Source organism: Salvelinus alpinus, chromosome 10 (assembly GCF_045679555.1).
Source record: "Salvelinus alpinus chromosome 10, SLU_Salpinus.1, whole genome shotgun sequence".
NCBI lineage: Eukaryota > Metazoa > Chordata > Actinopteri > Salmoniformes > Salmonidae > Salvelinus > Salvelinus alpinus.
In genome coordinates, this window is record NC_092095.1 from 23,810,282 (window position 1) to 23,835,352 (window position 25,071).

General features: G+C 41.6%; 1 protein-coding gene and 1 long non-coding RNA gene across 3 annotated transcripts in view; one reads left to right on the forward strand and one right to left on the reverse strand.

The window, feature by feature from the left end:
- xylb (xylulokinase homolog (H. influenzae)) overlaps window positions 1–19,845 on the reverse strand; it is a 62,415-nt gene extending 42,570 nt beyond the window's left edge. Inside the window, exons 1-15 of one of the 2 annotated variants that reach the window (XM_071328509.1) lie at window positions 19,701–19,845; window positions 19,172–19,254; window positions 18,908–18,977; window positions 18,359–18,439; window positions 18,168–18,254; window positions 17,168–17,296; window positions 16,895–16,960; window positions 16,527–16,599; window positions 14,875–14,993; window positions 13,191–13,272; window positions 10,857–10,897; window positions 7,849–7,964; window positions 3,181–3,296; window positions 2,924–2,997; window positions 2,296–2,392 (exon numbers count right to left, since the gene is read on the reverse strand). In XM_071328509.1, coding sequence (XP_071184610.1) covers window positions 2,296–2,392; window positions 2,924–2,997; window positions 3,181–3,296; window positions 7,849–7,964; window positions 10,857–10,897; window positions 13,191–13,272; window positions 14,875–14,993; window positions 16,527–16,599; window positions 16,895–16,960; window positions 17,168–17,296; window positions 18,168–18,254; window positions 18,359–18,439; window positions 18,908–18,977; window positions 19,172–19,254; window positions 19,701–19,754 — 1,288 coding nt within the window. In that variant the 5' untranslated portion in view covers window positions 19,755–19,845. Of the gene's footprint in view, window positions 1–2,295; window positions 2,393–2,923; window positions 2,998–3,180; window positions 3,297–7,848; window positions 7,965–10,856; window positions 10,898–13,190; window positions 13,273–14,874; window positions 14,994–16,526; window positions 16,600–16,894; window positions 16,961–17,167; window positions 17,297–18,167; window positions 18,255–18,358; window positions 18,440–18,907; window positions 18,978–19,171; window positions 19,255–19,700 lie in introns of those variants that run through there. The other variant, XM_071328510.1, reaches the window with a different exon arrangement.
- A 2,435-nt stretch (window positions 19,846–22,280) lies between these two features.
- On the forward strand, window positions 22,281–24,498 carry LOC139531746 (uncharacterized). The gene is made up of 2 exons (XR_011666423.1): window positions 22,281–22,509; window positions 23,046–24,498. It is a non-coding gene; the product is annotated as an uncharacterized lncRNA (long non-coding RNA).
- The last annotated feature ends 573 nt before the right edge of the window (window positions 24,499–25,071 follow it).

The following is a 25,071-nucleotide window of genomic DNA, read 5'->3' on the forward strand; positions in this document are numbered from 1 at the left end:
GAGAGAGAGAAGAAGGGACATGAGAGGAGAGAGAGAGAGAAGAGAGGAAGGGACATGACAGGAGGAGAGAGAGAAGAGAGGAAGGGACATGAGAGGAGAGAGAGAAGAGAGGAAGGGACATGAGAGGGAGAGAGAGAGAAGAGAGGAAGGGACATGAGAGGGAGAGAGAGAGAAGAGAGGAAGGGACATGAGAGGGAGAGAGAGAGGAAGGGACATGAGAGGAGGAGAGAGAGAGAAGAGAGGAAGGGACATGAGAGGGAGAGAGAGAGGAAGGGACATGAGAGGAGGAGAGAGAGAAGAAGGGACATGAGAGGAGGAGAGAGAGAAGAGAGGAAGGGACATGACAGGAGGAGAGAGAGAAGAGAGGAAGGGACATGAGAGGAGAGAGAGAGAGAAGAGAGGAAGGGACATGAGAGGAGAGAGAGAGAGAAGAGAGGAAGGGACATGAGAGGAGAGAGAGAGAGAGAAGAGAGGAAGGGACATGAGAGGAGGAGAGAGAGAAGAGAGGAAGGGACATGAGAGGGAGGGAAGAAGGAGAGTGAATGAGAGTACAGAGAGGGAAAGAGAGAAGAGGGAGGACCAGAGAGAGAGAGCAGAACACAGTGTTCTTTAATAAACTGTAACCCGGGCGTCCCAGTCAGCAGCAAATCACTTCTCCAGGATGTAAAGCAACAACATGCTCGTTCATAATATTCCATTTGAGGTGGATATAACATAACCTCTCTCTGTCACGCCTGCTCCCGCTCCTCCTCCCTGGCGCTCGAGGGCGCCAGGCTACCTGTCATCATACACTCCTGTTACCAACAATACACGCAGCTGCGCTCATTGGACTCACCTGGACTCCTTCACTTTGTTGATTACCCTCTGTATATCTGTCTGTTCCTTGGTTGTGTTTCCTGTGTCCGCATTGTTCCATATTGTGATTGTTATTTGTCTGTGTTACCCGTGTGCTGGCGCTGTTCATGTCTCGTTCCATATTACATTTTGACTACCCGTACCTGCTTCGCCTCTCCAGGATCATCCCTTGACACTCTCTGTGTGTAGCTAAATCTATAGAATTAAATCAGTTTAACTTACTTTGTCTGATAGGTCATTCTAGGACAACAGAGAACGCAATATATAGTTGAGTTGCATTTCCCACACTCAAATACTGTTAAAAAAGACCTATAGTGTCAATAAGAGGGTTTCCTTTTAATAAAGAGTGATCTGTCAGTATGTGAATACATTATTCATTACTATTGATGGCCAGTGAGGGTCTTATTTGAAGTTAAATTCTCTGGCAGAATGTTGACCTTCGGTGACGAGTGAGTGAGATTTCAGCTTAGCCTTGGCACAGTTCGGGCCAGACTACACACGCGCACACGCTCGCACGTACACACACACAGGACCAGCCCCAAACGTCATTAGAGAAATCAGCATCAATCGATGCACAAACCTGCCTGTCTACAGTAGCTATCTAACCTGGTAGGCTCCGGAAAAGGATACATTTGAGCATTTCATTTTGCAATGGTTTTGAATTGGAAGGATGCATTGAGAAATAGCAATGTTGCCCAGAGTGATTCCAATGATGACAGATGGACCAAACTGCTTGCTTTATATGAAGGCAACAGACAAACAGATCCCTCATGGACTAATTTAAAATATCCGCCTTGGCAGTAGTCAATGTGCTTTAATTGAACTAGCATCATCTGCCAAGATCCATACAGTAGCAGTTAGTAGAAATATCCTAACGGATCACAATATTACTCTGTTCTTTTTCTCCTTCAGCAAATTTGACTGCAATAATGGACTTCTATTACGGGGGGATAAAAAAAACTATCTGCCGCTCGATACGAGGTCCTCAAGGCAAAATCACAGCCTTTGATTCATCACTAATATTCTGGACCAATATAGAGCCAAAATTGAGTCTGCCAAATAGCTGTGATAAGTGAGTGCGAGGGGTAGCCTATTCAGTCCTCATGCATCAATATCTTTGAGGCATTCTGTTCCCTTCCGGGGGTTTTTGAGTGAAACTGCATCCAGCCACTATGCTAAAAGACTACTGATACTGACCACTGGAGAGAGAGGGACAGAGATAAGTAAGTGTGTGTGTGTGTGAGTGTGAGTGTGAGTGTGAAAGATGAAGAGAAGATAGATGAAGGAAATGCCAGGGAAAAAGAAAGAGCGAGTAGAAGATAAGAAAAGAGAGAGAGAAAGTCAATGTACAATAATGAGTTAGGAGGGAAGCAAAAAATTACTACGAGAAAGAGAGGAGAAAGAGAGAGGAGAGAGGAGAAAGGAACGGCATCCACTCACTGATCTTATAACCCAGCTTTTCGGCGTGGACCCTCTTTGCCAGGAACTGTCCCTCAACCAGGGCTCGGATTTCCCCCTGGGCGGAGAAGCCGGCTACCTGAGCGGGACGACAGGGAAGGGGAACACAAAGAGAGGCTTTGGGAACGCAGCCAAAGGAGCAGGGGAGTAGATGGAAGATTCCTGCCCTTACAGAACTTTCTTTGACTGGGGGAATGGAGAGCCTCATTCCCACCGGGCTAAGTCCCCACCCCTTCTGACCTCTCCCCTCACATCACCCTGTATGACGTCTCCTAATCCTCCGGCTTCACCGCCCCGTTGAAGGAGTTCACAAGGATAAGGAAAAGCGGGTGACAGCGATACTGTAGCCTTGCGTGACTTATCTTTGTGTGTCTTGGACAAGGGCTCCGGTTGCTGTTTTGAAACCATTCATTGGTCAATAAAACATTAATCGATAAAACACTACACGCATTAATCTCTTACTTATGAATTACTTATGTGCTTGTACATCTTTTCATTTAGATGGAAACAACACAGAGAACTACCATTTCCAGTTTTTCGTATGAATTGCAAATAGAATCCCATCCATAAATTGACTTCCTTCAGTACACAGCAGAGTCTTTGCACTGACCTTCGTATTTTCTTTGTCAAATCTGTGAACTCCGACTGCAGACGGCGTGATTTCCATGGCATCAAAATAAATCCCTGGGAGAGAATGTTAGATGCCAGCCCATTCAGAATCAGTCAGCATCACATCAAAAAAATCAAGCCGTTATCTGAAAACCATGCCATTATCTGAATAAATCTGGGGCCTACAGTCTCTAAATCAATCCAACTAGATGACTAAAACAAATCTAGTGATAGATACAGCATGTTTGACATCATCACCTATGTTCCCGTCATTCCCTATTGGTGTAGTCCTCAGGACCGAGGAGAAGACTTCCCATGACCCTCCAGCACACTTGTTTCTGATCCTCTCTCTGGTCAGGGAGCCATTCTTATAGCTGGCAGGAGGCACACGTGTACACACACGCACACACACACACACACACACAGATTTACCTGGGCTGACATACCATCATTGAGTATAATTGAATTCAAAGCAAGCCATCTACAGTAAAAGCCTGAGCATCCTTCCCGATTTGAATCTCCTTTGTGTTTCAGCTATTATGAGTAAAACCACTTATTTTATAATACTCTATTTTACCGTAGATTAAAACATTATGGAACAGGAGTCATACAGACAGAAGATAATGATTAGTAAAAGATGTCAATGTCACTTGGTGTGTGTGTGTGTTTGTGCGCTTGTGCAAGGTTACCAGCGGCACAATGACAAGTGGCAAATTTGTGTAGGACTGTATGTGACAGAGTTATAGTTCAACAAAGTCTCAAGGAATTCAATTAAATGTCAATGCCACATAACGATTGTTAGCATTAGGTACCAAGGTTATTGTGTTTTTATATTAGTTTTTATTTCCACTCGTTTTGTTATTTATGATAAAGTTTTCAGATCCACTTTACTAGTTTTTATTTAGTTTAAGTTTTATTAAAACAGATATTTCATTTTTATATTATTTAGTTTCAGTTTTAATTTAATGTTAGGGACATAAAGGGCCTCCTGAGTGGCGCAGCGGTCTAAGGCACTGCATCGCAGTGTTGCGCGTCACTCCAGCCTGGGGTTGGATCCCAGGCTGTGTCACAACCGGCCCGACCAGGAGTCCCATATGGCGGTGCACAATTGGCCCAGTGTCGTCCGGGTTAGGGGAGGGTTTGGCCCAGTGTCGTCAGGGTTGGGGGAGGGTTTGGCCCAGTGTAGTCCGGGTTAGGGGAGGGTTTGGCCCAGTGTCGTCCGGGTTGGGGGAGGGTTTGGCCCAGTGTCGTCCGGGTTAGGGGAGGGTTTGGCCCAGTGTCGTCCGGGTTGGGGGAGGGTTTGGCCCAGTGTAGTCCGGATTAGGGGAGGGTTTGGCCGGGGGTGCTTTACTTGGCTCATCGTGCTCTAGTGCAGGCCGGGCGCCTGCAGGCTGACTTCGGGCGCCAGTTGAACGGTGTTTCCTACAACACAAGGGTGCAGCTGACTTCTGGGTTAAGCGAATAGGTGTTAAGTAAGGCATGGCGGGTCATGTTTCGGAGGACGCATGACTCGACCTTCGCCTCGCCCCAGCCCGTTGGGGAGTTGCAGCGATGAGACAAGATCATAATCACGAAAAAGGGGGGTAAAAATTACAACAAATGTTTAAATGTAAATAAAGTAGCGTGGGAGGCTAGGAGACATGTATGTGTTTTTGGGAGGTCACTTCTTGCCACTGTGGATCAGTAAAGGTGATTGGTCAGATCATAGGTTAAGGTTAGTTTTAAAGCTAGACTCAAAAAGATGACGTAGACGCACCAAGTAAACAGTAATAGTGGGTACATTTCCACAACAACCAGGAGTGTTGAAGCGTGAAGCTAAATGTCTCTGCAGTTTTGTTCCCGTAGCTACCACTTTGTAGCAGAGTGAAGCGCACCCATGCACATGCGCAGATACTCTGTGTGACTGTGTGAGACCAAAGTCTTGCTTTCAAAGTGTGTTCCATTCTGGGGATAAAAATGTTCTGACTTGGGCCTACATGTTGACTGCATGAACTTTACAAAAATCTTGTGATCAGAGATCATGAAATTTTGACTGTAGTCGACTGCAAGTTTCTGCAGACTACCTTCATCCATCACCTGCATTGTGAGGCTCGATTGTCAACCAATCATTAGGGTGTTTTTGTTTGACCCACGTGAAAGTGGGTATGGAACCAATTTGCCGTGATTTATGTGTACAGTGGATATATACAAATACATTTGATATTTGAGGATCTTTCTTACTAATTGATTGTACAATGTACACACATAATATTATATTATCATTTCAGTTTGTGACGTGCCATGTTGATCTGAAGCACATTAGTGTCCGACTTTCAGCTGTCGCAGACGCACCCCCTCCGACTCCACTCCTCGCCTTCGTCTACAGTCGGTTGCTTTAGCCTTACCAGTCAAACATGTCGTCTCACTGAGTCTACCTTTAAATTATAAAGTCAATCTCAATCTGACCCGCCAGATTCAGAAGCTTGAAAACCCCATGAAAAGAAAACCCCATTGAAAACCCCATTCGATTATGGCACAACAAAAACGTTAAACTGAACATAATTCATGACGTTTTTGGTTTTAATTTCGATAATAGTTTCAGTATAGTTTTAGTTTTTCAAATGGGTTTGTTAATTATTTCACTTTACTAAACTGTTGTTTCATGATCAGTTTTCAATTTCATTTACGTTTTAGTTTACTATAATAACCTTGTTCACTACATTCAGTACATCTATGCCATTTAGAACATACTTTTATCACCAGATCAGTTGTAGTACAGTGGAAATAATCTTTGTCATGTATCATGTACGGTGCATTCAGAAAGTATTCAGACCCTTTGACTTTTCCCCACATTTTGTTACGTTACAGCCTTATTCTAAAATTGATTCAATTATTATTTTTCCTCATCAATCTACACACAATACCCCATAAACAAGGCGAAAAATGTATTTAAAATAAAAATACCTTATTTACATAAGTATTCAGACCCTTTGCTATGAGACTCAAAAATGAGCTCAGTTTCTACAACTTGGAGTCTACCTGTGGTAAATTCAATTGATTGGACATGATTTGGAAAGGCACACACCTGTCTATATAAGGTCCCACAGTTGGCAGTGCATGTCAGAGAAAAAATCAAGCCATGAGGTCAAAGGAATTGTCGGTAGAGCCCCCGGGACAGGTTTGTGTCGAGGCACAGATCTGGGGAAGGGTACCAGCACTGAAGGTCCCCAAGAACACAGTGGCCTCCATCATTCTTAAATGGAGACTCTTCCTAGCGCTGGCCTCCCGGCCAAACTGAGCAATCAGGGGAGAAGGGCTTTGGTCAGGGAGGTGAGCAAGAACCTGATGGTCACTCTAACAGAGCTCCAGAGTTCCTCTGTGGAGATGGGAGAACCTTCCAGAAGGGCAACCATCTCTGCAGCACGCCACCAATCAGGTCTTTATGGTAGAGTGGCCAGATGGAAGCCACTCCTCAGTAAAAGGGTCGGCAGCCCACTTAGTTTGCCAAAAGGCACCTAAAGACTCTCAGACCATGAGAAACAAGATTATCTGGTCTGATGAAACCAAGATTGAACTCGTTGGCCTGAATGCCAAGCGTCACGTCTGGAGGAACCCTGGCACCATCCCTACGGTGAAGCATGATGCTGTTAAGGTGTCTTTCAGTGGCAGGGACTGGGAGACTAGTCAGAATCGAGGGAAAGATGAACGGAACAAAGTACAGAGAGATCCTACAGAGAAAACCTGCTCCAGAGCACTCAGGACCTCAGACTGGGGCGAAGGTTCACCTTCCAACAGGACAATGACCCTAAGCACACAGACAAGACAATGCAGGAGTGGCTTCGGGACAAGTTTCTGAATGTCCTTGAGTGGCCCAGCCAGAGCCCGGACTTGAACCCTATTTAACATCTCTGGAGAGACCTGAAAATAGCTGTGCAGCAAGGCTCCCCATCCAACCTGACAGAGCTTGAGAGGATCTGCAGAGAAGAATGGGAGAAACTCCCCAAATACAGGTGTGCCAAACTTGTAGCGTCATACCCAAGAAGACTCAAGACTGTAATCGCTGTAAAGGGTCTGAATACTTAGGAGTATTACCTATCTCGGAGCTCTACGAACAATTCCTTCGACCTCATGGCTTGGTTTTTGCTCTGACACCTTATAGAGACAGGTGTTTGCCTTTCCAAATCATGTCCAATCAATTGAATATACCACAGGTTCCCTTTGACATTATGAGGTATTGTGTGTAGCCAAGACAATGCAGGAGTGGCTTCAGAATGTCCTTGAGTGGCCCAGCCAGAGCCCGGACTTGAACCCGATCGAACATCTCTGGAGAGACCTGAAAATAGCTGTGCAGTGACGCTCCCCATCCAACCTGACAGAGCTTGAGAGGCTCGGCAGAGAAGAATGGGAGAAACTCCCCAAATACAGGTGTGCAAAGCTTCTAGCGTCATACCCAAGGAGACTCGAGACTGTAATCGCTATTTTTTTTTTATGTGCAAAAATGTCTAAAAACCTGTTTTTGCTTCATCATGATGGGGTATTGTGTGTAGATTGATGAGGAAAAAAATGATTTAATACATTTTAGAATAAGACTGTAACGTAACAAAATGTGAAAAAAGTCAAGGGGTCTGAATACTTTCCGAATGCACTGTACCTGAATGCCTCAGAGAAAGAGCTAAGTTGTTCAATAAATTATACTTCACTAAGAGAACTGAGTCTATAGGCTTAGTCTAAACCCTACTCTATAGACCTACTGCAACATCCATGGTCTGTTTCTGCAAAGCCATACTGTTTCTGCTTATGTAAGTTCTCAGAGCGTATTGGCTCTAGATCTATTGTGACGGGAAGTGGCGCTTCTTCGCCATTTGTTAAATGTATACCATTCTCATGTGAACTGTGGGGGAACTACTTTGTTTCTGAAGATGTGGGGGTAGTGTGGGAGGTGTTTACCATATCAAAGCCATATAGGAGGGGCGGTCCACTGGGTTGCAGAAGATGTGTCCTTCCACTGTGGGCCTCGGCTCTTTGATCCACAGGAAGACTGTGTCGCTAGTGCCAAGACTCACCTGGGAGTGAGGAAGAAAGGAAGACGGAAGGAGGAACAATTTATATAACCACTTATATAAAATATACCTGAGTGTACAAAACATTAGGAACACCTGCTCTTAAAATGACAGACTGACCAGGTGAAAGCTATGATCCTTTTTGATGTGACTTGTTAAATCCACTTCAATCAGTGTAGGTGAAGAGGAGGAGACAGGTTAAAGAAAGATTTTTAACAGACACTACATCAAAGGGAAAATTCTAAATGTTGACAACCTCCCTGTACAATATTCGTTTTATGATTTGCTACATCACCCTCCCAACTCAACACACCTCATCTCACAGTTTGTCACCCTTTTCTCCAAATACATAAAGGCCTCTACTAGTCATCTCATGGAGACCTGGGGTAAAGAGTAAAATATTGAGATCTCAGATGATCTATGGGGAGAAGCCCTGTCTAGAATTCACTCCTGTTCCGTCAATGCCAGATATCAATTGATACAATACATAGTCAGGCATAGACTTCACTACTCCAAAACCAAAGACCCCAGGTCTCCCCCACTGTGTGACACTATGTGACAAATGTAAAGCCTCAGAGGGTTCATTAACTCATCTTTTTTGGCTCTGCCCCCTACTTTGATTGGTATTCAAAGGTATATGAAAGGGCCATTGACCCTGACGCAGAACTCGCTCTCTTTGGCTGCTCAGAGTCTGTTCTAAGATCGTCCTATGAGGAACAACAAGCTCTGATGTTTGGAATGGTGGCTGCAAAAAAACATATCCTCACAGAATGGAAGTCACCCACCTCCCCTTGCTTCCATAGATGGTTAGCAGAAAGGATTAACACCATTAACTTGTAAAATATACTTTTTTTCAGGACCAACTCCTCCAGCAGATATCTCAAGGTTTGGGGTCTGTTTCTGGACCGCCTGGACAGAGACTGACTGTGAACACTGACTACGAACGCTTACTGTTGTTGTAACTGTCACGGTTGCTCTATTCTTGTCCCATGTCTTGCTTAAGCAATACTTCCTTTCATGTCTGGCAGCTGTGTTTTTTGGTAATTCTTTTGTGCGCTTTTTAAAAAACTAAATTGCAAAAGAAAATCCTTTGATTTTTAAGCCTTGAGACAATTGGGACATGTATTGTTTATGTGTGCCATTCAGAAAGTGAATGTGTCAAGAACTGCAATTCTGCTGGGTTTTTCACACTCAACAGTTTGTCATGTGTATCAAGAATTGTACACCACCCAAAGGACATGCAGCCAACTTGACACAACTGTGGGAAGAATTGGAATCAACCTTGTAGAGTCCATGCCCCGTCAAATTGAGGCTTATGTAAGGGAAAAAGGGGAGGGGGGATTTATGTTAAAAGTTGGGTAAACAAAATACGAAAAAATTTTTTGGGGGGGGCATTTCTCCCTGCTCTCTTCGTCCGCTCATACAGGAGTATTAATGCTGCAATATGTAACTTTTTTGGTAAACAAACCAAGTTCACATATGTGAGTTATAGATCTGTCATTCTCATTGAAAGCAAGTCTAAGATTCCTAATCACTAAGAAGTCTAATCTGTTCTATGTGCACTATTTCTATGATTCCCGTGCTTAAGTTTTGTTTTTGCATCTTTTACTTTTGAACACAAGTTTCAAAAAGCTGAAAATACAATATTTTGGGAAATAATTTTTCACAGCGGTTTAGATGGTACAATGATTCTCTACACTATACTTGCTTGTTTTGTCACAAACTGAAATTAGGCAAACTATAAAACAATTTGCAACCAGCAAATGGCAGAGCGATTTCTGCATAATGCATCTTTAAATGGCAAGTGCAATAATTTGGTAAAAAATAAATGACAACAGTAATATTCATTTTTTTCCATTGTGATTTATCAGGGGGTGCTGCAGCAACCTCAGCACCCCTACTTCCCGCGGCTATGACGTTGATTACTTTTTTCAAATCCAATCAGTTTTCCACATGGATTCAATGTCATCACATTACATTTTTTGGTTTAAATGACGTGGAAACAACGTTGATTCAACCAGTTTTTACCCAGTGGGTTGCTTCTTAGTAAAGAGCAATTTCTCAAGCAAGAATTTTGCTAGGACTGTCTGGGAATGATCTGAGTGGGGAGAGAAAAATTGAAAACTAGCTGTTATTGGCAGAGGATTGGAACTTTGGTTGAACCTTTCTTATTATCTATTAACTAATTTACCACCTGGTGATGTCACCAGACAGGCCAAAACTCCATCGCACAATTTCACAGTATTATTCCAATCTCTTAGTGTGGAAATATATATAAAACACAGGAAATCACATTTTTGACTGCAATAAGCCTTTAAGTGAAGACATGCAAAACAAAATCTGATTAGAGTAAGTGAATTATATTTGGTTGTAGGTTTGGAAGCCGGTAGTCAAAGCGCATCTCGAAAAATGTGTGATTCCCTCATTTAGGTGAAGTTCAAAGCGAGCGCTGTAATGCGTTTAATGCGTTGATTCTACCAAGTGTTCCGTTTGATGATGAAAACAGCTTGAAATTGCTCCTCGTCGGACAACGGCGGACCTCTTGGCATGAATGATTTAATGCCATGGAACCTCCATGTGGTCCTTAACATGGCTTCCTTGCACCATATTACTCTAAAGCTGCAGCTAAAGAGGCTGTATGGAAGTTTAGTTACAAATTGTTCACCTCAATAATATTAATCAATTTCTTATCTCCTAAAACCACAACATCCTTGCTCATGGGTCTGGGGAGGTGTGCCCTTGTGTCCAATGACGTAATTTCTGAGTAGCCAAAGAAACAAAAGTTCTGTACCTCTTTAAGCACTGAAATGCAACTTGATAACATTTGAGCCCTATATCCTTTAATTGGCTAGGATATGATGTATTGTGCTTGTGCAGAAAGATGAAAGGTCTTACGGCTATGTCTCCTTCCTGTAACCTCATCCCAGCCAGGGACCCTGGAATAAGAAAACAAAACAGCATTCAGACTTGAAACACACTAATTGAAGATTGAAAGCCAGTAAGAAAGTCTAGTTCCCTTTAGCCCACGTTCCATTCATCTCTCTTGCCTTGGTCCTTTAAAATGGGATGCGTCTGCACAACATAGACTCTCTCAGATCTACTTGAGTCACTGAACATGCAGTACCGTATTGAAACGTTTAATTTGAATTCCATCCACAGACTGTGACCTAAGGTACACTCTTAGAAAAAAAGGTGCAATCTGAAACCAAAAAGGGTTCATTGGCTGTCCGCATGGGAAAACCCTTAAGAACCCCCTTTGGTTCCATGTAAAACCCTTTTGGTTGCAGGTAGAACCTCTTTTGAGTTCCATGTAGAACCCTTTCGACAGAGGGTTCTACATGGAACCCAAAAGAGTTCTACCTTGAACCAAAAAGGGTTATCCTATGGGGTGTATATACTGTGTATTGTCATTGTTCTGTATGGACAACAAGGTATACAGGTATGGCCCATAACAAGGTATACAGGTACGGCCTATAACAAGGTATACAGGTATTACCCATAATAAGGTATACAGGTATGGCCCATAACGAGATATACAGGTATGGCCCATAACGAGGTATTCAGGTATGGCCCATAACAAGTCCCAACTTTCTGCTTTTGAGTTGGGAGTTGCTGGGCAGATCTTTTACATGTTTTAATTTTGGGGGCTTCAGATGGCGGACCTGGTGGAAAGATTTATTAATTCCAGTCTATTGGATTTCTTGGTGACCTTGCATAGAGCGTTAAATCAATCTTTCCCGTGCTGTGACGCATACACACGCAGGCCCCTGAAAGGACGACAGTCCCAAGAAAAATGGCCCTCGGACTGGATTCTCATTTCAATTCTTCACCGGCGTTCAAATCTGAAGCTTAGGAATAATTTTGAGAATTTCATATCTGTCATTGACCTTAAAAAATGGTTTGCTGCGATGATTTATTGGAATGTAGTAGTATAAATATATTGATAAGTCGACATCTTTATGTATTAGGGTGTAGAATAAATACAATCCATATACCTTCCTGAGCTACTAAATAATTCTCAAATCTGGATGAAAATATGAGGGCTTGTTTAGGCAAGACACAGCGGTCATGGACATCTAGTTTACCTCAATACTTCTGTCCCTTCATATCTCAGAAAATGAATTAAAGTGAGTTTTTTGCATACATGATAACTATTAATGATACTCTTATCTACATATCAATCAACAAACAACTTGAATTAAATTACTGAATGCACCATGGCTCTTCAAATCTTAGCATAAGCCCTGCACTAATCAACTAGCCTAATCAATTATTACAATGATCAACTAGTATAAATTTGAAGACAGCCATCTCACTGTCTAGTCTATGGATTCATAACCAACTCCTTATGTATCCTGCCTCCCCTTCATCTAGGGTATCACACCAAGGATAATATTTCATTATATCCAGGCAATTTCAAAACGGTATCAATTAGTACATTGGCTATTGTTTGGCTGCTCAAACCGAGCTGTGCTGAAAGAGCTCAATCTTAACCGACTGTGCCAGACTCCCTCACACAACCACCGTCTGGGCGTCGCCCGCCTTTTAATTGGTCGTAAAGCCCCTTTCATGCAGATGTCACTGCTGAGCGGACTAGCGGAGAGGAGAGCAGTCTAGGCTTGTTTCACTGTTTACGTTCAGCTGGCCGCCGCGGCATTTAATTGAAAAAGCACAGAGTCACCACCTCTAGTCTACAGACACGGGCAGCACACGGCACAAGTCGCATGGCGATAGTCTTAAAGGCATAGTTTGGGATTTTGGCAATGAGCTGTACCCAAAAATGTCCAGTCATTGTGCTAAACTAGTTAGCATTGGCTCGCAAAACTATCTCTAACTTCCTTCATACTGGACGCAGAGACATAAAATTGTATCCACAAGTTCATCTGACTCTGGGGAAGTATATAAAGAGCTTCATTGCCAAAATCCCAAACTATCCCTTTAAACCAATGCTGCTTGTTTGGCGAGGGGCCAGCTCTTCTCTCCGTTCATCAGGCTTATATCAAGCTGCCTGGGAGGAGGGCGAACATGTGACCACCGCCGCCATGCACTCACATTAGAATCTACACAACATCCATGTGTAGGATAGGAGGAGTGGAGGCGCGGAGGAGGATCACTGGAGCACATCAATGCAGTCAGTACAGTGCTACTGCCACCCAGTGGCCAGATGACGGAAAATAGAAAACAGAGGCCCCTGCCAAAGACAGCATCAGAGCATGATAAAGCTCTTACCTGGGTTATCCCCAGTGAATGCCACCACTTTGCAGTCCTCTGGGAAGCCATAACGAGTGACATGGTAAGGAGAGAGGAGGCCCTGTGGAGGGGAACCAGGTGAGGTTAGGGTTTATAGAAGAGGATGAGGAATAAAGAGATGTGAACAGTCCAATGTTAGCTTTAGCAGTTCAACAGTCATCAGCGTTTACTATGGATATTGTGAACAGCAATTAGTCCTTGACTTTTTCTAAATAACTAGAATAGACATGAACCATCTAAGGTGGGATAAAGGTCAGACATTTATCTACACGGTATAGATGCGGTAAACGCAGACGTTCCATTGACCAGATTGGCACACATTCAAGAAATCTGATCTAACAAAGTAGATATTCGTCAACTCCGTCGTGATTTATGTATTGTAACAGGCCCAGAATGTGGTTACTTAAGTCCGATTTGGATATATTTGACTGTTTTCGCTGCATAACATGTAGAAGTTGTGCCTTTTCAAGTTGTGAAGAAGTGACTGCTAAATGCTTACTCCCGCTCGCATAAACTGGTTAGCATAACTAGCATAAAGAAATCGCTGGTGGTAGTCAAATTTGTTTTTAACTGTATTGCAGTTGATTGGCAACGATGACATGAACATGTGTTGGGGTTGACATCCATACAAGCATTATACTCCGATTTTTACCTCAACATGAAATACACATATAAACAATAGACTAAATGTGGGAAAGTTTTGCTGGATGGCAATGAGGAGACTCGGGATCTTACTCCCACGCGTTTCCATGGCAATTCCATTGTTTTGGTCGAGTTCGATTTACCTCTTTGCCGCATCTATGTTTGTTAGCTAGCTAGTCACCAGTTTTAGATCAATGATTCTGTTCATTTTTTCAAATTAAATGCCAATATGCCAACATTCCATTCAAAGAATGCACTCAACCCACAGCCACACGTTGGCTAAAATCAGTTGATGATAGGACTTACTGTAGACAAGTTGTAAAAGTACTGATATTGTATCATATAATAGCACTCACAACTTTCCCAAACATTTAAATTGAAACATTTATGGTCTGTTTACATATATTTTAAGGCTATATATACAGAAAGTGTATAAAACCATATAAACTGTATCTATAATTATATGGCAATATTTTAGGTTGACAATTATATTACACAATTTCTGATACATCACATGCCTTAATTGTATTTTACTGCATAAATAAAATCAGGATTATGTCTCTACTATGTCAGTACATCACTGGGGCCAACCTTCCTGCCATCCAGGACCTATATACTAGGCGGTGTGAGAGGAAAGCCCCAAAAATTGTCAGACTCCAGTCACCCAAGTCATAGACTGTTTTCTCTGCTACCGCATGGCAAGCGATACCGGAGTGCCAAGTCTAGTACCAAAAGTCTCCTTAACAGCTTCTACAAGTGGAGCTGGGACGAAAGCCTTGATGGCCCCAGTTCTTTATCCAATTATTGCCAGAGCCCTCAGGCTGACCTACAACTCTTCAAATACAAATATTTGAATATAAGGTGATTACGATGGATATTATGTAGCCTACATGACCTGACCCAAGGACTTGCAACTGAAGAATTCACCAAAAACGTACTTATTTTACAATGAAAATGAGAATAGACAAAAAATAGCAACACATGGTCAAGAACCATGATACTGCATATAGGGGTATCTCACCAAGACAGCTGAAGAATGCACAGGGGCTCCCAGCCTCTCCTCCAGGTGAGGAGCAGTAGCCTCAAGACAGGAGTCTGCCCACTGTTTGCTGAATATGTCCATCAAATTCATCCCTGAACCTTAATAAAGGAGAAGAATGAACATGTCACGAATCAGAACGACTGATCAAGCCTTTCCAAAGAACATAGAATATACAGTGCACCTCAATGCAAGTCAATTTTATTAGAATGCGGATCACGGAACCGAGTGTAACAAATGTTTGGGTAACCCTTAATAATGACTTTCATTAAAAATCATGAATAAACTATTAATACACTTTCTACGCATAAGTATTTCATTATTTCTATACATTTATAAACATTTATATTGTCTTATGTTTTTATTAACTAAATCCAATCTCACTAATCTGAATATGAATTTGTTATTCATAAACTGTAATGTATGTTATCACAGCACTGTGGTATACTTCTATGTATATGCCAGATATCATTGTGCTGATAGAATAGAATGTCATGCGAAAATTGTCACAACTACCGTAATCTTCCTGTATGATAAACAAGACATTTCCCTCATATTGCCCTGTTGTATATTGTAACGAAATTCAGGCAAAGAACAGGCTACATGACTTGATTACAATGTCAACCTGGTTTCAGTGCTGCTGATAACAGATGGAGAAAAATCCCTTGGCGACCTTATTGCACAAACACAATGATGATTGTTATCCAGCAGACCTTAAAAGAATGGTTCTGCCAGGTAAAAACATTGTAATGAAGTAAGTGTCAGAGATAAGTTCAAGCCAACTTGGAGAGTTAACCCACTGTGTTCCCATAGTAGGTGATGTTTCAAGCATGCTGGGGTAAAGTAATATGGTCTGAAACAGCTAACTCTTTAAGGATTTGTTTATTTTTGTATTTAACCTTTATTTAACTAGGCAAGTCAGTTGAGAACAAATTGTTATTTACAATGACAGCCTACCAAAAGGCCTCGTGCGGGGACGGCTGGGATTTAAATAAAGAAAAAAATATATAAAAAAATAGGAGAAAGCACACATCACGACGAGAGACAACAAAACACTACATAAAGAGAGACCTAAGACAACAGCATAGCAAGGCAGCAACACATGACAACACAGCATGGCAGCAACACAACATGACAGCAGGACAACATTGTAGCAGCACAAAACATGGTACAAACATTATTGGGCACAGACAACAGCACAAAGGGCAAGAAGGTAGAGACAACAATACATCACGCAAAGCAGCCACAACTGTCAGTAAGAGTGTCCATGATTGAGTCTTTGAAGGAAGAGATTGAGATAAAACTGTTTAAGGAGGATCTTCACTCCCAAGGTATTTGTTCCATAGTAGTTGTACTTAAATGTTATATTATAACATGTTATAATGCAGGATAACTTTATATTAGGGTAATGTTTGCACTGGTATTTACAATGAAATTATGTTCTACCAATAGGTACATTCGTGCTAAGTGGTAACTAAACTGATAACAAATTGTACATGCAGTACTCATATTTGTTTTAATAAATCCCAAAGAGAAACAAAAAAGTGAAGTATAGCTTGCTTTCTGTACCATACAATAAAGTCTTACCGATAACAAATCATCATTAACCATTATCATCAGTACCAGTACCTTACCGTCACTGTAATCAATAGCTGCATAGCTGCCCAAGAAGAGAGAGGCAGCAAAGCTGCTGACCAATGAGATTCTCTGATATGAATAGCATAAAAAGAAGGGGGGAAATATTTCAGACAATTACAGAACTAGTGAAATTCTATCTAAAATTCTATTGATCTTTCCTACTAAATCAACACAGAATATGTTCCACAAAGAGAGCAGAATTATCTGGCATTTTTAGAGCCCTCTTTACCTTAATTTTTGAATTCACACAGATATGTGACCTAAAGTAGTTTACCAATGGTGTATATAAATCATTGGATTTAACATAAGACAATGGGGAATGGTGATAGCAGACAAGTAAAATGGGCACGACATGTCACCTCACCTCTGTGTCCTCGTACTTCTCTGGTTGGGCCTTGTAAATCTTGGCAATCTGATTTCCAGTGAAACGCTGAAAGGTAATGTTATAGAATTGATAAAAAAAGGTCAGTGCCTTTAGTAAATATTGGATCCCCCACATACGTGTACAGGTGTTACCTGTGTCCATATCACTTGGAGACATGTATGATTGCAGTTACTTGTAAACAATGAGTAAAGTAAGTGTCAATTAAGTCAATCCATCAAATCCATCCAGTCAAGGAAACTGAGTCTTCCTCACCTCATAGGCCCGGGAGCCTGTGATGTCTGCAACTCTCTGAGCGCCACCTACTGCTGTCTCCAGGTACTGACACTGCTCTGTAGTGCTGGAGTCCATCCACACTGGACTATCTGACACTGCAAAACCACCCTGTTGGCACAAGTACAGACATAATGTATCACTATACAAACTGAGAAATCAGATGACAAGAAACTAGCTTATTTATTGCAATCCATGGAATCACTTAATAGAAGTGGAACATGCACAACTAAAATGTATTCAATAAACAAAGTGTTTGAATGAATCAAAACAACTACTAATCAACTAACTACTGTAATACTCTCAAAATATATAATCAAGGCATTCAAAGACAATAACAAATTTAGAAGAGACAACCAGGTTTGAGACAAAATGTTCATAGAAACGCCTTATCATGGTCCTTTTAGACTTGCAAACTCACTGATGTAAAAAGGAGGCCCTTCAGGTTAGTATTAACTGAATAATCCTCAGGGTTTGATTGTACTGTTGGATTAATGAACAAACATTGGGCTATAGGGTTGGCTGTGCCTGCAATGTATCAAAGGCTGTGGCAAATGTGTTTTTTTCTCACCCACACAAGGAAGGTAATGTATTAACTTTTAACCAGGCGGACACCGCCTATTTGACATTTGCCAAAAACAGGGCACTGTATTTCAAATCAAGTGGTGCATGTCATTTGTGCTTGTTGCTGATACTGAACTGTATGTGCAAAATGAAATGCTTCTACACCTGCATTGCTTGCTGTTTGGGGTTTTAGGCTGGGTTTCTGTACAGCACTTTGAGATATCAGCTGATGTAAGGGCTTTATAAATAAATTTGATTTGATGGGACGATGAAGTTGCCTATCAAAAATGGGAGATAATTGTTTTATCTGGCATGTCACTAGCAAACATGCACTCTACTCTGCTGTAGTAATAGACAGAAAGGACAACCAGAGAGTATAGAATCTCTCCCTGCTCCTGCCATGTATGGGACCACTTACCTTCAGAAGTTCATGCAAACTTTTTCCTGGATGGAGATCCCTGAGAACTTGGTTGGTCCCTTTCCTCCAATACACACTGCCATGTTGCTGTAAAAACAAGGCAATGATGAAATACAATACATGTAATGCCTGACTGTATTCAAAATACACAATGGAGCACTATAATACAGTACTAGTAATAGTCCACACACCTGGCCACTTCCAGATAGGGCTTTCACACGTGAGAAGTCAAATCCTGCATTCTTCATCTTGCCAAGGATCAGGTCAAGCGCCTGGGAAATCACCATGGAATTGCTCAGTTAAAAATCACAGGACTAAAACACGCTCAGCTCTGCCAATGGCATCCTTATTACGCATAGATTGCTCTTGAATCTGATCTGGGTGACTATTGATTCAAAGTGTTGTGTATTTCTGCTGAAGATAACTGAGGAGTTACTTACAAAGAGAGATATCTTCCCAAAATTAGAATTAACTGCAGTCTAATAATATTAGTTTAATCAACCTTACAGTTTCATGCAGTGTAATGCATTTGTTACAACACTTTGGGGAATTTTATTGCTGTAGGCCCTACCTTTGAACTCAACGGAATAACAGCTTAGATGGAAGTTAATTCAGTACTTCAGCTATGCAATGGTTTGAGAGTGAGCAGACCACTGAGCTACTAGTACTTTTATTGAGTACTAGTGAAGTATCCACTGTGCAGTGCACTAATAAGTAGTAAAGTATTCATGGTGGACTACCTTTACCCACATGAGCACAGGAGAAGTGACAGTCAGACTGTCTGCATGGATATGGACCCCTCCCTGAGTCCTGGGGAGATATGAAAAGATAGAAGTCAGTTTCATGGACTAATTCCAAACTGTGTAGCCTAGCCTACTATCAAGGGTGTAGGATTTGCCAGCCTTGGAATTATGCTGCTAAAGTCGGGAGGACATAGCTATTTATCAGTTGTCAGCACACATCATCCTACACATTATGAAATGTATATTTTTATTTTGTGTTACCCGAATTCTGGCAGTTCACTGTCAAACTGCACATTGTCCTGGTGGACAACACGGAGGTTCCCATCAACAGCAACCACCTTCAGCTGAACACAAAATTGGGGAAATGGGTTGAGTAAGTTTAGGAGCTACAGTAGGATACAGGAACAGCAACAGAAGTGCCTGCTTTGCAGCCAATGTAGTAGGGAGAAGGGCAAAATGTTATGAAATAAGCAATTCAATGTTTGGCTAGGCTAAGTCCGAAGTCCAGTGGAATGAAAGTAAAAAATGTCACGCGCATTTCATTTATTAATGAATGCCAGAACCACTAATATTGCTTATAATATTGCTTATATAGTATGGTACACATGGGTTATTTGAAAGGCTATCTTCCCGTAGGCCTTTGTTATGTCAAATGTTCCAGATGAGCCTTCATTTGTAGCCGCTGATTCGTCGTTTTATCTCTTCTTCCGTGTTACACAGTCTAAGCGCGTGCGTATAGGCAATATTGCAAACAGAACGACGTAAAGCATGCATTATAATCTGAACCTACTTGTTGAGTGCTGAAATCAAACCCCAGGTAAAATGAGTCGGTGGACGCAGCCATTGTAGTCAACACATAGTTCTACGTCCCAAAACTGGAAGTGCAACACAGTATCGCTGTTTCTGAACAGTGCACAAATGGTTCATGTTTAAAGGTGCAGCGCACTCAAAAAAATGCAATATAGGCTGCAGTTAAAGACTCAAACTCTTCTAGCTATATCTAGCCTACGTTGCATTTTATTTAATCAAATACGCTCTGGTGAGTGGCTTTTTGAATATTTCATGACAAACGTCATAAACATTTACGACAAGCAAAAAATACTGTGTCTTTATATACTGAACAATAGTTTTGAACGCAACATGTAAAGTGTTGGTCCCAAGTTTCATGAGCTGAACTTTTTCTACATGCACAAAAAGTTTATTTCTCTCAAATTATGTACACAGATGTATTTAAATCCCTGTTACATGAACATTTCTCCTTTGCCAAGATAATCCATCCATTTGACAGGTGTGGCATATCAAGAAGCAGATTAAATAGCATGATCATTACACAGGTGCACCTTGTGCTGGGGACAATAAAAGGCCACTAAAATGTACAGTTTTGTCACACAACACAATGCCACAGATGTCTCAAGTTGAGGGAGTGTGCAAATTGGCATGCTGACTGCAGAAATGTCCACCAGATTATTTAATGTTAATTTCTCTACCATAAGTTGTTTTAGAGAATTTGGCAGTATGTCCAACCGGCCTCACCACGCCAGCCCAGGACCTCCACATCTGGCTTCTTCACCCGCAGGATCGTCTTTTCACGCAGACAGCTGGTGAAACTGAGGAGTATTTCTGTCTGTAATAAAGCCCTTTTGTGGGGAAATACTCATCCTGATTGGCTGGGCCTGGCTTCCTGTGGGTGGGCCTATGCCCTCCCAGGTCCACCAATGGCTGTGCCCCTGCCCAGTCAGATTAGGGCCTAATGAATGAATTTATTTCAATTGACTGATTTCCTTATATGAACTGTAACTCAGTAAAATCGTTGAAATTGTTGCATGTTGCTTTTAATTATTTTTGTTCAGTATATATTCCTTATTGTCTATTAGGTCTAATGTTGCAAAAAGTAGGATAAATGCACCATAAACGTACTGTTAAACTAACCACAGGCATTTCGCTACACCTGATAAATATGTGTATGTGACCAATACAATTTGATTACATTCAGTTAGGTTCAGATGCTCCACCCATGGCTATTATTATTTGGACATTTAAATGTTAATGATGAACACTCACGCGCACAGAGAGACAGACAGACTTCTACACCTGCATTGCTTGCTGTTTGGGGTTTTAGGCTGGGTTTCTGTACAGCACTTTGAGATATCAGCTGATGTAAGAAGGGCTATATAAATACATTTGATTTGATTTGACAGACAGACAGGAAGAAAGACAGGGAAGAGAGAGTGAGAGATCCATTTTGTTATTTAATTTGCTGCATGAGTTATCAGCAGCTCATTGCTTACTTTTCAGAAACAGGAAATCCACAGGTCTCCACAAACAATTCATGGAAGTGGGACTGTTTGCATAGAAAATCCCTGTGGTAATGATATCTTTGAAATACAGGCCTCCCTGCTTTAGTAAGGAGAACGTGTGAGGCAATAATGTTGAGGCAAAGGAGTGATGTGTGAGTATTTAACCTTTATTTAACTAGGCAAGCCAGTTAAGAACAAATTCTTATTTACAATAATGGCCAAACCCGGCCAAACCCTGACGACGCTGGACCAATTGTGCGCCGCTCTATTGTACACCCAGTCACGTCCGGTTGTGATACAGCCTGGAATCAAACCATTGTCTGTAGTGATGCCTCTAGCACTGAGATGCAGTGCCTTAGACCACAGTGCCACTCAGGAGCCCTAAGCATTGGACTCCCGAGTAGACTAAGCATTGAACTTAGGGCTAATTTTCTGTGAGTTTTTTTGCAGCGCAGGTACACCTGCTAGATGTGTCACCACCACCATGTCATCCATTTAAGTCATCCCTCCAAAGCAGGACTCACCCACAACTTCAACAACACTGTGTCAATATACTGTGTCAGTGCCAGCCCAAGTAACAACTGGGTCATTCAACACATTTTCCCAGAACATAATATATGAACATGAAAATCAATGTTGATTGTTAGGCCTACAGATAATAAAAGACTACTGGATTCTATAGTATGAAGATGTAAGTAACTTGATGTTTGTGTAGCCTAGTTTCCTGTAGGCCATGTATTATGTTTGGAATTTTCCTTAATAATATACTGACCTATTCACCTATTTTACTTTAGCCTATCATAACCATAAGCAGTTTTCACCAAAACTACACTACACATACACCTACATGGTCTACTGTAAAAGAAAAGGGCAACCTTCAATTGTCCTCAATTGTTTGCACATCACTCAAACTTTTGAACCACTTTAGACTAGCCTGCACTACACCTACTGAGATGTAGACAGTGCCGTATAGGCTATACTGCCGGCAGCAGGTGGATAACTACTTATCATTCTATCAGCTGTGCCTTCTTTGATTGGGGAAATAAAAATCCAAATTGGTTATCAATGCAAACAGGATGTTGTCGTGCTGCTGTTCCAATTCGACGTGTTCCTGGGAACAGATAAGGTCCCGGAGTCGTAGTGAAACAGCCAACGGCGACGTGAATCATTTGGTCGAGGAAGTGGACCAAAGCGAAATTGTCGCGGACCTAACCAGGATGGACATTGCACTTTTGACGGAACAGTACAACTTGACTAAAGAGAAACAAAAGCGCCAGACCCTGGTGGTTTTATTCAGACAAGGTAGACATCGCTTTCGAAAAGTGCTGCGAGAGCTTGGCACGCACCCAACTGGGGGTAGTTCAGCAGGACGCTTACATGCCTATCTGACATGTAGAATAAAGAATTACATCGGCTTTATTCATGGGATTTCTATTTGCAATGTTCGATAACGTTTGGTAACGTAACATGGCCCAGTTGTCTGAACAGTTTGGCACTGGCAACAAGTTGTTAAATTGTAGACAATATTGTGCATCCTCAAGGTCATGTTGCAACAAAGTAGCAGTAATTGATTTATATCACGTGAATTTGAGTCCTTGACACATGTGGCAGCACTGGTCTTTGGTACTTTTGTTTCTTCATGCAAAAGCTTTTCCTGCTAGCCTACTTTGAGCAACACAGTTATACTGCAGTTAGGCTATACTGGAAATGTGGTCATTCACATGTGGTCAATGTGGTCATTTAATATTTTTGTTACAGTACTTTTACATTGAGCTGGAAGGTTGATTGCAGATGACTGTGTAAACCTGTCTGTACATTTCTATTCTATTTCCTAACAGTATCAACTGATGCAGCAGAAATCAGTGGGCAAGCCCTCGTCAATGTAGTCCCAATCAACCAGGAGATGAAGAGCAAACACGAGAGGAAGAGGTTGGTCTCAGAGTCTGAGAATGACTTTGTTGGGGACCTGGAGAGAGCCCCATGGAGCAAACCCTTGGGTATCCACCGACAGACCAACGTCATTATAACACCACATACAAACCCTACAATCACGGGCAGTAATTCAAGTTTTACTTCGCTGTCTGAAGACTTTCCTGAGAAGGTCTTGGGGGATTCTATTTCTATCCATTCTGTAGAGTTGAGTACCAGTAACAGCAGATCAGGCTCCCGGAAGTTCTCAGCCCCAGCCATTTTGTCCAGACAACTGAGTTTTGGGGGGCAGCGGCCGCCTCTTCTCTCCTCTTGCCCCCATCACCACTACCCCTTCCCCCAAAGAAAAGGGCCCAAGAAGTCGGAAGCTGCTAGAAGACTTGGGATGTACTCATCATTCTGATCAGATTATAGGAGAGGGAAAGTGTCCATTACAGTCTATAGTGCAATAGAGAATGTTTTCTATGTTTCTGCAGAATTAAACTAATCTTGTTGTTGCTATAAAGGACATTTGGTATGCAGCCATGCAAATAATATCATGTAAGATGCTGTGCCTTGCCCTATATAGGATCATATGTTAACGATCGGGTTTCATCACAGCTGAGACGCGTATCCATCTCCACCCATTGAGTGAAATACTCCTCAATGTCTTGAAACTTTATTTTTCCCAAAGAGCAAACGATTAGGCCTACAGACAATGGTGCAATGTTTTGTTTTTAATTACAGCATTCATCCCAGGAAATATTCAAGAGACCATTTACAGACTATTGTTAGGGTAATAACAGGTGGAATAAAATATAACTAAACATTTAAATGTTTTAGTTACATTAACCCAATGAGTCACACCATAACACAGGCATTTTTTGGACTTCTAACCCCTTTTAAACAGTGTGTGTTTGAGCTACATGGGTTGTGCCATTGGATTTGTCTATTTATTCTATATCTGTACATACCAACCTTTAGTCTGTGTGATTAACGGGGGCTGAGTGGTGTTTGTGAGACAAGGGCGGATCCTGAAGGGGCCCGGGTCTTTTTACAAAAATGTCTAAAGTCCGTATGGTTTGAACTACACACTTAAAAGCCATTATGAAAAACTGAGACTCTCATGCACATGTTTTGCTCAAGAGTCATTAGAAGGTAAGGGGTTCTTCTACATAGGAAATCCCATGACATAGTGTCTATAATAAGCTCACAGTCTGTCCCAAACGCCACACAATTGTCACTGACTAGTTGGATATTCATTTCCCAGTGAGGAAACGATTTCTGTAGTTACAACATTTACATAAATTCATTTATTCAGGTTTTTGCTTTGGCTGAGTTTTTTTTGTTGTTGACATTTGTCAATAAAACTCATGAATACAACCGTTTATGTCAAATTAACTTGTGTTCTACTTGTAACCCTGGTTGTCCTGAAAGGAAAATGGTAAAACACTTAATTGTGAGGCTAAATATAAGGGCTGGACATGCAGATAAATAAAAAAGTCAGATTAATGAAAAGACGATTTTTACTGGTGTCTCGGGACTGATCGGGTTAAATTAAAACACAGGAGGTTGGTGGCACCTTAATTGGGGAGGATGGTCTTGTGGTAAAGGCTGGAGCAGAATACATGGAATGATAACAAATACATCACACACACACGGGTTCCATGTGTTTGATGCCATTCCATTTGCTTCTTTCCAGCCATTATGAGCTTCCGTCCCCTCAGCAGCCTCCATTGGAAATAATGACAGGCTGTAGCCACTGAACAAATATGTGACTTGAAAATGACTGATTATTCTCTGGTGTGCATATTATTGTCATTCATCTTATTGTATCTCAGCAATACAGATGGAATGTGAAGACATGATGCATTCATTAAATATGGTAGCTTATAGATAGTACTACTAAATACATAACGAACATTTTAAAATCACGTCAAAACTGTTTGTATGAGT